The sequence below is a fragment of the Plutella xylostella genome, chromosome 4 (assembly GCF_932276165.1).
Source record: "Plutella xylostella chromosome 4, ilPluXylo3.1, whole genome shotgun sequence".
NCBI classification, from domain to species: Eukaryota; Metazoa; Arthropoda; class Insecta; order Lepidoptera; family Plutellidae; genus Plutella; species Plutella xylostella.
The window spans coordinates 6,117,685-6,134,766 of record NC_063984.1 but is presented as its reverse complement, the minus strand read 5'-3'; the positions used below and the strand labels follow the sequence as shown (position 1 = coordinate 6,134,766).

Below are 17,082 nucleotides of genomic sequence, written 5' to 3'. Positions count from 1 at the left end.
GCATTTCTGTAGGTTTACGGAACATACGGGCTAATAAAGTCGGCATCACAATGGAAAGCATCTCCTACTTGTGAAGCAAATATAGTGAACAACACGCCTCGCTTCTCGAGAGCATATCGAGAGAAGCGCCCCTATAAAAGGCTTGCTTTCAGCCGCCGCCGCCGCCGCCTCTTCGAGACACCGAGTAGGACGCTCTCTGTGAAATAATAATGAATTCTGAAAGTGGACGGACGAGCTCGCAGGTGGATGCCTGTCACTGGAGGACATGTTAATGGACCTGTAAGTAATATTCAGGCAAAGATGCTGCTGCTGTATTCAGGTCAGCAACGATAGTGGCTCATTTATAATGGTCAGTGAGGTGAAATGTTATCATGATATAGGTACCTATTAAGTATATAAAATGTCCCCTAACATTTAACATCAATCGATCGTACCTTCATTGTTTAGTATCATGAGTAATCATGACCTTTAAATAAGTTACCGTTTCTTAGGTATGTAGGTAGCTAGCTACTGGAAATAACAACGTATTGGCTCCCACTCGGTGGTACACACGTAAATGTCACACATTAAGTATTTAGATGTTAGAAAACTTGGTAGTATGTTAGTAGTTACGAGTACTAAGTGGTTATCTGAGTAAATAAATAATCACGGCGAGGTAAACTTAGTTTCTTCGAAATAAAAAATAAATCTTCACAATAAACAAAATATCCTTTAAACTTTAAGCCATCCTTAATTGGATCAACTTCGTAATCTTCCATCAATTTAGTAGACTGTTAAAAAACAAATTTATCCTGTCTACCTGTTGTTTGTCTCAATAACATCGGACTAATGGAATCAGTGGAGGTACAAATTGACGTAACTGTATCGTTATCTTCTTACTTAGTGGTGGCTAATGGCGCAGTTAAGGAAGCCCTGACCAGACCAGGAATCCTCGTAAAGGAAATGGCTTCAATTTGCCATTATCTCGGTGAATTGGCTCTGCAGCCCACTCGCGTCTCCTGGCTGACTTATTTGCACTGCGACCGCCCGACTGCGGAACTTACTTAGCCGTGCTTCATTACATTAGTCTGGTTTGTTGGTGAACTATTTAAACTAATACCGACTACTTACTCCATGCATTTCTATTTCCGCCGGCCTGAAGGATGAAAATAGGTCCTTTAAAATACTACACTGGTAAAAAGCGGGTGCAGCAATGCACCTTTACCTCTACTCAAGGGAGTACAGCGGTACAGCAAGGAATAAATTTGGGTGTTTATCCGGTCGTTCCTGGTATACGCGGTTTACCTGCTGTACTAACCTAATAGAAATAAATACTGACCCGTTTCGGTAAAAAGGGGTTGATTGAATATCGGCACGTAATACTTGACAAGTTCCGGGAACCCAAACGGGCTTTGGTGCAATATTTACGACTAAGGTCACCTAAATAAAAAAGGCTGAAAATATATACTTGTACTTTATTTCAATTGAAGCAACTTATACCTACATACCTACTAAATAAGCGTCCATTCATGGCTGTGCAAGTTACTATTAAGTACTTACTAGTAAGTACTTCACTTCATCATAATATTATAAGCTTCGACGATGCAGAAACGTGAGGCACAAGGAATTTCTAGGAAGGGAGAAATGCAGATGTACCGGCTGGCTCCACGATCACGCCAAACTGAGCTTTTACGCTCTCCAGAAAATTTATTTCTAATTAGAGTGCATTATGGGTATCATGTGCTGTATCATGATATTATTCTCTTTCCTAAACTAAATACTTATATGACGTGAGCTTGTATTGACCCTCCCTTAAAAACTGAGCGCTCCCTGGTGAGCACAGCGTGATTCTCAAAAACTTCTTGCCCGCGCGGTGGCAACATTCATTCTTCAATAAACCATATATTTTAAATCTCCATCTCTCTCGTTCTAGGGGCTGCGACGACGTGCAGCGTTCCCTGGAGCTGCTGGACCAGGTGCTGAGCGAGTACGACGAGGGCGAGCCGCGGTCGCTGGAGGCGCGCTCCGAGGCCGCCGCCACGCCCGCCACGCCCGCCACGCCCGCCACGGACGACGACTCGCCGCTCGCGGGACACACGTCCGAGGATGACGGATATATGAGCATGAACGGACGGAGGTCAGTGTTTTGAAGATATGTTACGTGAAACTCGGGTCTGTTTTCGAAAGTACCTACCAAAGGGTATGCACTCCAGCTACGCCAGCCACGGATGGACGGCCTCTCCCCTCTGACAGACCGGGCGTAAGTCGGTTATCAGAAAGGAAACTAAAAATACTTACTACGAGAGAGACATTGACTATTTTTATCGTGCTATGCAAAACAATGAAAGCATTTTGATATTCAAATAAGAGATAAATTAGTAGATAAAATCATAAACAAACTGTGCATCTTCTGCAAATAATAAATTTTATCTTGCGCTTATGTATGCAATGTAAATATGTACGCTCATAACAAATCCAACAAACGAATGTACTTACAGCCACAACATGGATACCTAATCTCTACAGTAATTTAAAAGGCACTCGTACGATTTAGGCCTTCAGACCCTGTAATCTCCGAGACAGGTAAATGATGGGACAATTAACGAAGTTAATAGCATAACTTAGCGTAATCCACGGACGGCCGGGAATGCCAGCCAATCAACGTGGAGCGAAGTGTCTGCCGCCTAAATATAGAAAATCATAATGCTTTTCACATTCATCATACCGTGAAATTCATTAGCAAGAATTAAGTCCATTATAATAGGTAGGAAATTTTCCGATAAATAATAATATTATTTTGTGCAGGTAGAATATCCCTATACAAGTATAGATATTAATAACTACCATAAATATCCGTTTATTTCAGTCTACACGTGGTCTCATTAGTTTTATTACTTCTATGAGTGGTCTATTACGTACTTTAGCAAAAAATATTGAGAAGGTAAAAACGCACTTCACACAAGGGTCTCAAGTTGGTCAGCACAAGTTGTTTTTTGGAACACTGGAAAAGTGTCTTAGGACTTGTGGCGACACCTATACTCGCCGGGTGGAATTACCACGCAAGCAGCAGTGTAATATAATTTTAGATTTGACCAGATGGCAGCATAACTCAGCTGGCCTACCTGGCTTGCTGATATACCTGGCTTTCTCTACATTCTCTACATTTCATACATTCTCTACAAACCTATCTAAGAACCATAGCGGGCCGCTTTTTAGCATCTATATGGTGAGCTTAGGGGGATCCAAGGGTTCCTATACCTAAATATGAATACCTATGCTCTCATCATCAGCGTACCACCTAGACTGAGTTCTTATCTAATTTCCTGATCACATAGTAAAGTGGCCGAGACAGTATCTTCGGCCGAGCAGTCGTTCCATTGCTAGTCGTTGATTGGTCGAGGATCTGCCGAGGATGATTTCTCGCCACTCTACATACTCGGTAGGTGTAACAAGGGTTTATAAATTAAATATATGTATTCTGTGTTTCCAGGGCGAAGTTCGCGCTGGGTTTCCGTCCGACCGAGGAGCGGGAGGAGCCGGCGGCGCCCCCTTCCCCCCACTCGCCTGCCTCACCCCCCTCGCCGCCCTCCCCGCCCTCGCCCCCGTCGCCCCCCTCGCCGCCCCCGCCCGAGGAGGCCCAGCGCATCATAGCCACGCTGCTGCCCAAGTAAGTGATGGTCACTGTGTTTCTTCTAAGCCTTTTCTTCACAAAAGACTCCTCTTTGATTTTTTCCTTATACAGCAGTTGTTGCTGACATGTATGTCTGTAGATGTACGAGTAGAACCAACGTTGTATGACTGGATGAAACATACGTACCTACATCGGTTTCTAAGTTGTATCTGAGTATAAACATATATTTTTATAAATTTGCAGGGTGTCACCAGCTAATTCAGGAAAACGCCCGGGGAAAATAGATTACAGTGAAGCAGAAGAGAAACTTGACTCCATCATCAGCATCAACGGAATCACAACTGCTACACAGACGCAAACCACATTTGTAAGTATAGATAGTGTATAAATAATCACGATATTAACGTAACTTATTCACAGAAAATGCAACACTGCACACAAAGTGGTGCAATCTGAGGGCAACTGAACTATTTGAGCTATAAATAACGTTTTATTTTTCATTCCAGCCAAAAACAAGACACCAAAGGCCTTACGGTTGGGAAAAGGAGGGAGACAGCAACGGCTTCCACCTGCAGCCGCCGCCGGCGCCGCCCTGCCGCTTCGCGTCGCTGCAGCACGGCGCGAGGCCCGACGCCGCCTGGCTCCCACCCCGCCAGGCTGCCATCACCAAGTCCCCAAGCCTAGAGAACCCACCCGTCTTCCCCTTCATGGGCTTCTCCACCGAATTCAACGACAAACCCTACAATGAACACCCCGTCACCATATACCCCGGACCCAACAAACAGTTCGCCAGCAAACAATCTATTTCCCCAACGTACATAATACCGAAACACTCGCCGTCAAACACCAAAAACTCGGACAGCCGCAAGAACAGCGCTAAACGAGACAGCAGGGCCGACGGGGAGGCGTTGTCGCCTAAAGGTAAAATACCTCCGCGTACTCTCGCCGGTTCTATGGAGAGGCATAGAGAAGTGTGTAGAGGATCCTCGGAGGACGTGAGCTTGAAGAGAGGCTCGAGGGGCACCGACGAAGAGCACTTCTCGGACGACTCGCTGGAGGAGTCGCCGCCGCCGCCGCCGCCGCCGCCCGCCCTCACCACGCCTTCGAAACGCAATTCCATTGCTTGGGAAGTGTCTCTCGATGGTGATGATCCTCTACTGACGCCTGGAAGCACTAAGGTAAGCTTAATGTTTATGCCAGACGCAATCTCTTGTGTACGAATTTAATTATTACGTAAGTACAAAATACTAACAGTTATGTAATTTTTAGGTAATTGGCAGACGAAGAAGAAAATCTGGAGATTTGTCGCATTCCAGCACAAGTTCTATTCCGCAACAAGACGAAGAATGGGGTGAGGAGTTCTGGCCGCCGCCGCCGCCGCCCGCGCAGTGCGAGCCGCTGGCCTCGCCGCTCTCCGACGCCGACTCCGAGGGCCGCCGCGCCCTCGACCTCACCACCGGCACCTATGTCATTAGGAAGGGCAAAAACAGGAAACAGCTACCCAGTTTCAACAAAACCACACCTAGCAAACCGAGCAATACGAATAATCTTCTACAGAGTCATAGTTTAAATAGAAGCTTAGAAACGGATAAATCCATGAACGGGTCGAGTACCTCCATCAGCGGGTCGGGCTCGGTGGGGTCGTACGCGTCGCGGCGCAGCTCCGACCTCAGCCTGCCGCAGTCGCGCTACAGCGCCGACCTCAACTCCCGGCTCAGCCGTGAGCTCAACACGCCCAACTCTAGATATAGCATAGATCTCTGCACCCCGACTTCTAGATTAAGTAAGGAGCTGACGTCGCCAAAGTCTAGACTGAGTTTAGATCTGAACAATGGACCCGACCGCTACGCGGCTACGGAATATTTCGGACACAGTCCAAAGAGTAGAAAGACTCCGGCGAGCGACAAAAGCGTCCATTCTTCTAAAAGTAGCGTGCTGCAGAATAAATTATCACCGCAGAACAGATTTACAGATTTCAAAAAGTATTCTTCTACGTTTGATAACATACAATCGTTAATGAAAGAAGGGAAAGTGGAGGAGTCCCCGGCGGCGGAGTGCAGCGAGAGCGTGCCGGAGCTGGCGGGGGCGGGCGCGGCGCGCGGGGGCTCGCGGTCCCCCCCGCCCGCGCCCGCGCCCCGCGCCGCCTCCCCGCCTCCGCCCCGCGCCGCGCGCATCACCACCGTGCAGGAGGAGGACGACCCGGACGCCGCCGACCCCGCCTCCAGCGGAGAAACCTCGCCGCTCAGGAAAATCGAAAATAATATTAGCGCTATTCTTAATCAAGGACGGGACCAAAAAGTTTTTACCCCCTACATACCGAAAGACTGGAATATACATAAGGACGAATATTGTGATGATGTGTCGAAAAATATATTAGAAAACAATTACCGTTATAGTTCTAGGGAGAGACAGAAGAGGCACGACATTCAGAAGTCATCGAGTCACAATGAGATACAGACGCAGCGGTCGATGGACCGTCGGGACCGTTCGTCGGGGAGGCGTACTAATAGTATGCACAAGTCGACGAGTGCGAAGGACGTGCCGGTGATGATGCGCGCGCCGTCGTCGTCGGACTCGGCGGTGTCGAGCGGGGACTTCCCTCTGCACGTGCAGGTGGTGGAGCACTACCCCCCGTCCCCCGCCCCCCGCGACCGCGGCCCGCTGCCGCTCTCGCCGGACTCGCCCAAGTTCCCACCGCTGCCGCCCTCGCCCGTGCAGGAGGTGGACGATGAGTACACTGAGATTATGCAACACCCCATGGACAGAAGGCAACCGAAGAAATGTGATACTCTGCCGACTCCGACCATGGAATTAAGAAGAAGGTTAGTTAGTAGCTAATGTCGTTATTAGAAGCTTTTATTTTTATTTCAAGTAGCTAGCTTTTGTTTTAATTTTAATAAAATACGAAATTATTCGATCCGCGACCGATCAACAAATGATTTCTGCCAAGGCAAACCCGATAGGCATAATGTGCGGTTGTGACCATCCCATGCATGGCTCAGAATATTACTTAATTTAGCTATCATCGTCAGACCTACACCCATAAATGTTTGTTCACAGCAACAATCTTGCTATTTTACTTCCCAGGCCTTCAGAGCCGCCAGCAGTGCCTCCGCATCGGGAAGTGCCGTCCACCAACAGCCTCAAGACCAGGTCCATGGAGGGCGGCTACAGCAAGAACCGCAGGAGCAGCAACTTCAAGAGCGGCTCCACCGACAGAAGAACACTACCTACAGGTATGCCCAATCCCAATCTTAGTCCATTACTTTTTAACAGTTGCTCATGAAAGAAGCAGAAAATAGCGACCAACTGCTATACAGGGTGGCCCAAAGAGTGACGTCCAAAGGAAAATGTTTGATTTCTTAGGTCAAGGGGTAGCCAAATCACCCCCATGTATGTTCAGCAATTTTTAGTAGTTTAGGAGTTATGATTTTTTTTCCAAATTTTCTACGAAAATCGACCTCAGTGGATTAATTTTGTTTTATTATTTTTTGGATAACTTTTTAAAAGCATTTTTTATTTTTGTGTCATCCTCTTAAGTTGTTCTTATAACCATAAAAGTTTCAGCTTCCTAGCTGTAATGTAAGTTAGTAATTTTTTTATCGAAAGTTCGAATTATATCATCGAGCTAGACTGCTCTGAATTTTCTTGAAATTAAAAATTGAAAAAGATATTCTCATGGTCCCTTATTAATTTTAAAAACTCCGCAAGGTTCCAAAATTACATAAAAATAAAAATAAACTATTGCTTAATAGGGTATTATTTGCAGAAAAAAGCCTTCAAAGGTACGGTGGCCTGCGCCTAAAAGTAATCAGGCGAATTGGAAACAGTAATGCCATCTAGTATCCAGCTTGTAAATATAAGTTACGGGGCGGTGGCGGTAATAATAAGTGATAGCATATTTCGAGAACGCTATCATGGTCGGTGATAGTCTGATTGGTTAAGCATTCATGAATTGATGCGGCGGCATGAGGTCCCTGTGTTCAAGTCCTCCACTAAATAGTAAAACTATTGGTTTTTATTTTTAAATGCCTTTTAACATTCTTGATATCAGTAGTAAGCACCGATAAGTAATATTTAGAAGCCAAAGCGATTTATAAAACGTTGAGTGGAACGCAAGTGTTGTATTGTCTCAAAGAACTTTGGGAGTCATGATCACATATACTTAATATATTATATAGTTCTACCCTCAATCTTATGAGAACAACTCAATAAATAAAAAGAAGCAAGTTTTAGTTAGTCGTCCGCTACATTGCACCTGACTACTACTAACTATTGTTGATTATTGATCCCATCAAGTGTGTTATTGATTACCAATCAATTTTAATTTAGTTTTTTAAATACTAACAAACCCTTAATCGAATTAAAAAATTAACAAAAGACAGTAAAGGAAACTTCTATCATATGATCTTTAAGTCACAAAAAACAATAACAGGATGCGAAGTAAGTATCAACAAATTCGTAATAACTCATGCGGCACCGCCGCGCCACGCCTTAACAACTACGCCACAGTCACTATGACGAAATTGTAAGACATTAACTACCTAATATACACAGTAGTAAAAACAGCGAATACAAACAATATCGTACTGCTCAAACACTCTTACTTATAGAACAACAACATGCACTTATCAAAACACACGTCCAATACGTTGTAGTTACAAGGTTTTTACTAGATGGCATCACTGTGCGGACCGTGCCTGCATACTTTTAGGCGCAGGCCACTGTACCTGGGTGGAAATTACCTAATTAGTAAATTGTTTCAGAAAGTTGAAATATTCCTGTTATGTCATTACTAAGGACTAATTAAGTTAGAAAATGTATCAAATTAAAAGGAAAATTAAATTATTTACTTTTTTTTTAAATTTAAGTTACATTTTTGAATGTAAATTCTTAGAAAAATGTTTTAGTCTGAGTAGTAAGATTTATGTCGCTAAGTCGCCTATACGCTTCTCTGTTTCATTCAGATGTAACTTTTTGACAGATGTCACATTTTTGAGAAAAGGTACTTTTTTTACATGTTTAACCTTTTGACAAATGTCATATTTTTTTACATTTGTCACTTTTTTGACTTAAAGAAAATTTCTTGCGTAGATGTAGGTTGTGTATTGCTATGGGAGGTCGCCATTTTGAAAATTTATTGTGAGTAAATGTGTAAAATAATTATGAGAGTTTATTTACTTATTATTAATAAAAAAATTATTTCATAAATCTTACAACTCAGACTAAAACATTTTTCTAAGAATTCACATTCAAAAATGTAACGTAAATTAAAAAAAAAAAGTAAATTATTTAATTTTCCCTTTAATTTGACACATTTTCTAACTTAATAAGTCCTTAGTAATGACATAACAGGAATATTTCAACTTTCTGAAACAATTTACTAATTAGGTAATTTCCACCCAGGTACCTTTGAAGGCTTTTTTCTGCAAATAATACCCTATTAAGCAATAGTTTATTTTTATTTTTATGTAATTTTGGAACCTTGCGGAGTTTTTAAAATTAATAAGGGACCATGAGAATATCTTTTTCAATTTTTATTTTCAAGTAGAAAATTCAGAGCAGTCTAGCTCGATGATATAATTCGAACTTTCGATAAAAAAATAACTAACTTACATTACAGCTAGGAAGCTGAAACTTTTATGGTTAAAAGAACAACTTAAGAGGATGACACAAAAATAAAAAATGCTTTAAAAAAATTATCCAAAAAATAATAAAACATAATTAATCCACTGAGGTCGATTTTCGTAGAAAATTTGGAAAAAAAATCATAACTCCTAAACTACTAAAAATTGCTGAACATACATGGGGGTGATTTGGCTACCCCTTGACCTCAGGAATCAAACATTTTCCTTTGGACGTCACTCTTTGGGCCACCCTGTATATATGTATCTATCTATGATAGTTGCCGTAACAAAAGGCGACCAAGCTCGTCGACGCATCCTGCATTTTTGACACATTCCATCCGCCCTCGCATCACTCCGCATATACACCTCATACATAGAGTCTCTTATCAGGTCAAAGTTACATGAATCCTATATAGATAGTATCGCCGCTGGTGTTGGATATAGCCGGAAGGTATTGGCAGCCACAACTTATAGACAGACCATGATGGAGGCCATTCTCATATTTTTTTGCCTATTTACCTCTATTATTTAAATCTCATATCTTACCTTCCACAGACATGGGAGCGAGCGGCGCGCGGCGGCGCACCCTCCAGCGGCAGAATCGCGAGGCGATGGCCGCGGCAGGCGTGCGCGGCCCGCTACAGACCTCGGCAAGCCTGCCCGAGACACCCGTGTTCGCGCGAGGCTGCGACGTGCCTCGCACCCCGCCGCGCAACTCCACCGGCCCGCCGAGGAATAATACCATGAGCTCGATACAGTCTATAGGTACGAATGACTTTTATGCTTTAGTTTGAACCTCTTTATGCGAAAGAAAGCTCACAAATATTTCACAAATAAAAAATCACATTCAAATTCACGTCTAGGAGAGGAAATATGCACACAGATTTAGCAATGTATTATTCCCAAGCTCCCAACAAACCTCTAAACTCTAAATATAGAACCTGTAACAGACGATTTCTGACAAATACCTAGTGAGTAAGGGGAGATTTTTGTCCAGCAGTAGATCAAGAAAATATATTAAAATTTGCACCTTTTCTATTAATTTAAATTAAGTAGGTACCTATTTGTTTGGTTACTACTAAAATCTCGTGTCCATGTACTATTGCAGGAAGCAGTGTGACGCTGGGCGGCTACGGGCGCGGCGGGTCGCTGCTGGGCCCGGGCGGCGTGGCCACGGGCGCGGACCTGCTGAGGATGGGCGGGCCCGCGCGCGGCTGGTACCCTAGACAACGACACCGGTTAGTATGCCTGCCTTTTTATACCACTCTTAGTGTCAATTTCTCCATTCTCAGTTAGAGCATAACCAGGGAGTAGTGGTTAACTTTTGACACATCTGTCATGAATTTTATATGGAGATGACGTTTAATTTATTAATCAATCCCTGTCGGTTAGATAACCGACAATGGAGAAATTGGCACTAAAGCTTGTCTTATTTGAACATGGTTGTTTTATTCTGGTTACGGTATAAGACATTTTGAATCCATCGTGAAATCGGTATTACTCTTTGGTTGCGAGAGTGACGAAAGGGCTGACGAAAAAATTGCTAGTGTACGTCAATAAATGTCGGATTTCTTTATCCGTAGTTAACTCAACCATTGGTTAAAAAATTGCAACCATTGAGATCAGCCCTATGAGCTTTCTAGACGAAGACAATACGAAACTACGACGACTACGACTTTGGTGGAGTGATACCAAAAGTTAGCTAAAATAGGCGGAAGTGGAGACGTTAGTGGTGACCCTCTGTACCTCTGGGATGCCATATGATTACAAAATACACATAGTGTAATTTTGCAACACATTTAGTGGTAGGTACCAAATCAGAAGCCAACTCTAACGCCCTGGCATTCAATACTCAACTATTCACCATACTAAACCCAATCAAAATTAATCTTTCTAATGATGAACCTGTCACATTCCATGATACCCCATTTCACTATATGAATCTGTCACATTCCCTGATACCCCATTCGACTAAACACTTATATCACTTGGCACCAGGCCGGCTTCCATCGAGCACCTGGACCGACTAACAGCGTCGGCGAAGGGCGCGGAGGGCTGGGACGGCGCGGCGGCGCGCAAGCCGCTCACGCTGCCGCCCAACATCACGCCCAAGTTCTTCCAGAAGTCGCCGCGAGAGGCGCTGCGGAGAGTCACCAGCTTACTAATACGGAAGGGTGAGTAATTGAGCATTCACATTCATTTGGCTTCTGTTTATGCATGCGCTTATTGTTTGGATCTACAAAATTACACGTTAGGTATTCCGGAAATAGGAAGTTGGATAGCACGGCACACGTCCCAATATACCTACCTAATGCTGTATTTGTAACGTCCCGTGTTTGTACTTTTAAATATAACACATCATTTATTATTTTCATAATAACTTTAGATACTCAACTACTTATCCCTGTTTCATTCATCGCGCATCGGCCGTATTATTTTTCGAGAAGCTTTTTGTATACCTATTGGTTACATAATGAACTGTTTATAGATTTAGTTACTCAATCGAGAAAATATTTAGAGGATTTTATGCTAAGATTAAACAGATATTGAAGATTTGCCAAAAATGTTGTACAAGTAGGTAAACAAACCGTTTTAATAGGTTTATAGATATTTGGTACACATAGCAACATTAGAAACAGACTGCAAAGTAAATAATAAATAATAATGTGCATAAATACGTACTTAGATATTATTAAAAATTCTTTACACTGGAATGAACTTTAGGTACACTAGGTATGTAGGATGGGTTACTCTTTCTACAACGAAGGAAGAATTATTGCTATCAGTGATATCGGTGAATTAATGATCATCGTAAAGTGCTTGACTGCTTGTGGCAAACCGCGCTATCGGACAAGCATTCTTTAGGTGAAGCAACGGAACTGTGCTTCCAGAAGGAAGCCTGGGGAACCGTGCTATCGGAGATAATTTAGCACACAGCACAGTTGGAGCGTATGTGACCACTGTAACACATTTGCAATTCTATTCTATTCTATATATTCTGAGAGGGGGCGAAGTTCCTGTACGTGGTTCTCTCGAGTGGAAGCCAGAGAGCCAGCCTAGCCTAGCCATTTGCAATCAATAAACATTTTTCAAATTCCTAGCGTTACGTTACGTTAACGTTTGTACTTATATCTCATCACGACTCATCACGTCCCTACTGCTGGGACACGGGTCTCCTTCCAAGGAAGGGTTTTAGGCCTAGTGCGGATTGGTAGGCCCCTAGAGCAAGCTTGTGCTGAGAGAGTTGGCGGGTGCAACCCGACTGTCAGATGTTTTTCAAGCTGCCCGAAGGCCTCTGTCCAAAACAGCAATCGTGGGACCCACCTATGACATACTTTTTTTATCGTTTTCAAAATAAATATCTGATTTCAATGTTTTGCAAATCAAATATGTATATGAGTATTGTATAGAAATAGAACGCATGCATAGTGAAGAAATAACCTATATTTGATGTTTTCGCACGGAAATAACGATGCTTCACTGTGTACCATCTGATACCACTGATTCACTGTAGCCACTACGACCCTACATAATATCAGCGAAGTAATCACTGGTGTTATATTAGACTCTCCCAGCTCAGAGGTACCTAGAAATAGTAAATACCCATTACTTTATAAAGCAATTTTATAATTTACGCATACGCGTAGAAGGTTTTTGGCTCGGACTATCATTGTGGCAACCAGTGCACTATACGTTACAATGATAGTCCAAAAATTTAAAGTTTTAAATAGTTTAAATTTTAAACTTTAACGCTTCAGGAAATTTGAGTGGAAGACGGAAGATTAAGTAAATAAATGTTGCTATGCTCTACAGGGAGCTATGTTAAGGATACTTATATAGATTTAAGAACAACCCGAATTTTTGCAAACATTTAATTTTAATTTAAAATTTTAACAAAATATTACCGTTCTTAGCTGGTAATATCCTGATGCTCTGTTAAATGTACTTCAATGTTGCAGAAGGCTTCATTAAGATAGCCTTTTCTGTTTAGGAGTAATTTGGTGCTTTTCTCAGTGGAAACTTTTCATTTCCCGTGAGTGTAGTTGCAATGAATAAATGAATATGCATAAATCGGGCTATCTTCATTTCCCCGATGGTGTAGGTATGTAGGTAGGTACGCCCTCTGTCACCTTCTAGAAATTATTGCAAGGCATATTACTACCTAATTTCTGTTTTAGTTATCTCAGATACATAAATTTACAGATTCTGAACGGCCAATATTGTAGAACGATACCTCACTTGGCTCACTTAATCGCGGGACAATCGACTGTTGATTAACCATTCAGAATCTATCAATTTAGTAATTTTATCTGATATTAAAAAACAGACCTTACTTACCTATTTACCTATTCAAAATCGTTCTTTCCAAAACTGCTATAGGTACCTACCTACTTACTTACAACTGAAACTGTTCAGAACATGCATATTCCAATTTTTACATCCTTCCTCACAATACATAATATTATGTAAGTAATTAGGTATCTATGCTTGTACTAGTTAGAAGTTAATTTCATTTCAGCTAACAAAGACCATTTTTGCGTTATTAATATTAACTTATATATACCAGGAATATTCTAATTATTAGTATTCCCAGTATTCGCTATGGCGATGGCATTTTAATTTAACTAGTTGGTGATATCAACATTTTCGTGACTCACCTCTTTTATCCGTTAAACATGACGTCATTCGCACTTTAGTTCCAATGGCTTGAACTAGATGGCGCTACCAGTATTACAAAGCCTGAATTTCATAATCGGTGATGTACATGTACAACTAGACATTGCCTTTGTTTCATTTGGCTATGTATAGCATGTGTATACACAATGTTTTGCTCTACTCGAATAAGTATAAGTTACAGGAAAGGTATTAAGTAACTATAAACTCATTAATATTAAATTTTAATATTTGTGCAATCACCCCGGTTCACGATTAATTAATATCACAAATAACGTCATAAACTAACCGATAACCTTGTATCGAACTTGTTATTGTTTATCTATGAAGTCAATGCCTTTAGTTGACATTCAACTGTAAAATAGGTATAATAAGAACCGACTATTAGGAAACATTTCATGGTTACATCCACGTTACATCAGTTTGCGATAGCACGGCACTGCAGCTGGAGCCATTCCAGTATAACAATAAGCGTTCAACAATCGCTAAGGGGCCTAAAATCGTCTGCACAATGGCAAATAGCATACAATAGAAAGGTATTTTGTTACCTGCGACATCATCACTATGTGCATAATCTTATGGTTCAAACTTGTGAATCACCCGCAGCCAGCAGTCGTGTGCAATGTGACTCACTCCCTGACAAATACAGAGCAAGGTTCGATGCTCATTGGACCTAAATGAAAATGTTATGCGGAATTTTAATAACTGACATAATTAGTCTGGCTGGGCCCTTTCCAACTTACGCTCACAATGAAGATTGAACCCGTATGTACCTACCCCCTACATTGTACCCTTAACATGAGTACTTCTTGCTTACACGATGATGTATCGACACCTTACATCCATTCATTTTTATCGACACCTGACATCCATTAATTTAATTACACATCTAACTTACTGTAGATTTTCGAACATAACAAATTTTTATTTGTAGGTGTTTGTCCCCTAGATTATTTCCATTTCTATAAAATATTGCCAGGATAAAACCATACAATGGAATCTGTCATACGCAAGAACTCATGAAGCCCCATGTGCACTAAGCTTTGAATATTAACTTTCACCGTCATCAAATGTAGCTTATTAGTCATCAACTTAAATTACACATTATGGAAAAACATTTAATTGCGGGTTCAAACAGAAGTCCAAGTGTAAACACGTGCGAGACAAGGGTGGGTGGTGAACGGTGATCCACCCATATATCTGTGATTAATAGACGAGACGCGAAAGTAAAGAGATGGATGCTCTTGTTCATTCAATGAGTCAACCATTATTTATTGTTATTAGTATTATTACAGAGGATATAATTATTAATAAATAAATACGTCTGGCTTTGAGTGGAGTGGACTACTTCTAGGTTTCTCTGAGTATAAACTTTGGCGTTGTTTGGCGCGTTCGACACACTTGAAAATGATTTTGATTAATAAATTCACCTGACTGGTAAGATACATAAGACAGCCTATAAATTATACTAGCGAAAGCATGGTATATGACTGGTTCATAAAACCTTTTAGTATTAGGAACGATCTAACCGGAAGCTGAGATTGACTGATTTATGCATTTTTTCTAGGGGTTACTGCACCTGGCTTACTCAATTGGAAAATTATAATTACATACAAGTACAACTCCGTTTCTTAAACCTTGTCCCTTTTCCACCACCCTATAATGTCTTAATCATCAATCAATTAACTGTACCTAAGAGAAAAAAAATACCATCCTGGAGATGGAGTAAAAAGGTAAAATCATGTAAGTATTTTAAATGTAAGTATTATAGATTTACTGTGAAATATGCTACCTATCAGTATAAGTATAATAGAAATTACGGTATCACTGCTCTGATGAACGTATTTGCTCGTCAGATTTCACATTTACTTAAAAGATTTAAAGCTCATTTAGATATTTTTATGGCATTAGAGAGTAGGTGAGTGAAGTGTCGACCGACTGGTGTCTCGTCGAAACCGGTTCATCCAAAGATGGCGACCGAGTGGTTAGTTTGAGGCCACGGCCATAACCGGCGCAGATAAATGTCGCTCTACTAACTCCTTACAAATGTCTTTCATCTTCTTCAGGCTAGGTTTCAAATCGTCAGTAGTATTATACCTACAGTCATGTACGTAAGTAAGACGCGTATATTTTTCAGATAAATAGATAAGTAGGTACCTACAGCTGAGTAGTGGGCCCTTCTTACTTTCTGAACCTATGTTTGTATTATATTATGTTCTTTCTGATAAAGACATACCTATTACGATTATAAATACGAGATGAGATATTTTGAACACAAAAGAAAATTCTTTGGAATATCGCCAGTTTTATATTTTACACTCAATAACTAAGCAGTGACGGGCGAAGAGAATGGTGCTAAAGGTTCATTGTGCAGCTGTTAAAATAACTTTTCATAATAATAAAATGTACCGAAAATACTTAAACCATAAAAGAAATGGAAATGCAAACTAAAATGGTTTTGGCAATTTCCCATTATAAACTTGCACAGTAAAATTTCACTGATAAAACTGCTTATCAAACGGACGGATGAGATAAGTCTCTCTAATCGACATAAAGCCCTTATCTTATCGAAATAAACACCAGTTTTACAAAAACTGCACTTTTTATCTAACATGGTGCTTAGTTAATGTCAGACCTGTCTTTAAAAAATAAAATAAGTGCCTATAGTACAGAGTACAGACAGATGATGATATGATGCTACGTAGATGCTACACAGGTTTATTTGTCAGTAACTTAAAAAAAAAAAAAAAAATATTGTGTGGCACAACACAAGCGCTCGCCCGCTGCATGCAAATGTGGGCACATCCGTTCCCGAACAAATCTATCTATACGGCATATCCGGCGGTGCCAGCGCCCAAACGTTATCGCGCTTATGTTGACGGACGCCAATATTCAAAGCGGCATCGGAATTTCAACCAGAAATATTCGCAACAACATTTAAGTACCAGAAACCATGATTCAGTCTGTAATTCCCGTGACAGAATCATAAACTTCATCTAAACCGATAATAATGTATAGGTACTTATTATGTTAATATTATTTATGATTTTTTATAACCGTCAGCGTCTAATAGAATGATACAATGAATATCTTATTTCAAACAGATAAACAGCTGTAACAATAGACATCCATCAGTATCTGGCGAGCGTCATCGTAGGCTTCGCATAAACG

The 17,082-nt window shown here is 41.2% G+C and overlaps 1 protein-coding gene across 2 annotated transcripts in view; it reads left to right on the top strand.

Moving 5' to 3' along the window:
• LOC105384066 (serine/arginine repetitive matrix protein 2) overlaps positions 1 to 17,082 on the top strand; it is a 100,843-nt gene that overhangs the window by 70,571 nt on the left and 13,190 nt on the right. The window contains exons 1-10 of one of the 2 annotated variants that reach the window (XM_038121177.2): positions 145 to 279; positions 1,913 to 2,116; positions 3,470 to 3,646; positions 3,854 to 3,977; positions 4,117 to 4,788; positions 4,880 to 6,432; positions 6,698 to 6,846; positions 9,793 to 10,002; positions 10,346 to 10,475; positions 11,236 to 11,411. In XM_038121177.2, coding sequence (XP_037977105.2) covers positions 266 to 279; positions 1,913 to 2,116; positions 3,470 to 3,646; positions 3,854 to 3,977; positions 4,117 to 4,788; positions 4,880 to 6,432; positions 6,698 to 6,846; positions 9,793 to 10,002; positions 10,346 to 10,475; positions 11,236 to 11,411 — 3,409 coding nt within the window. In that variant the 5' untranslated portion in view covers positions 145 to 265. Of the gene's footprint in view, positions 1 to 144; positions 280 to 1,912; positions 2,117 to 3,469; positions 3,647 to 3,853; positions 3,978 to 4,116; positions 4,789 to 4,879; positions 6,433 to 6,697; positions 6,847 to 9,792; positions 10,003 to 10,345; positions 10,476 to 11,235; positions 11,412 to 17,082 lie in introns of those variants that run through there. The other variant, XM_038121176.2, reaches the window with a different exon arrangement.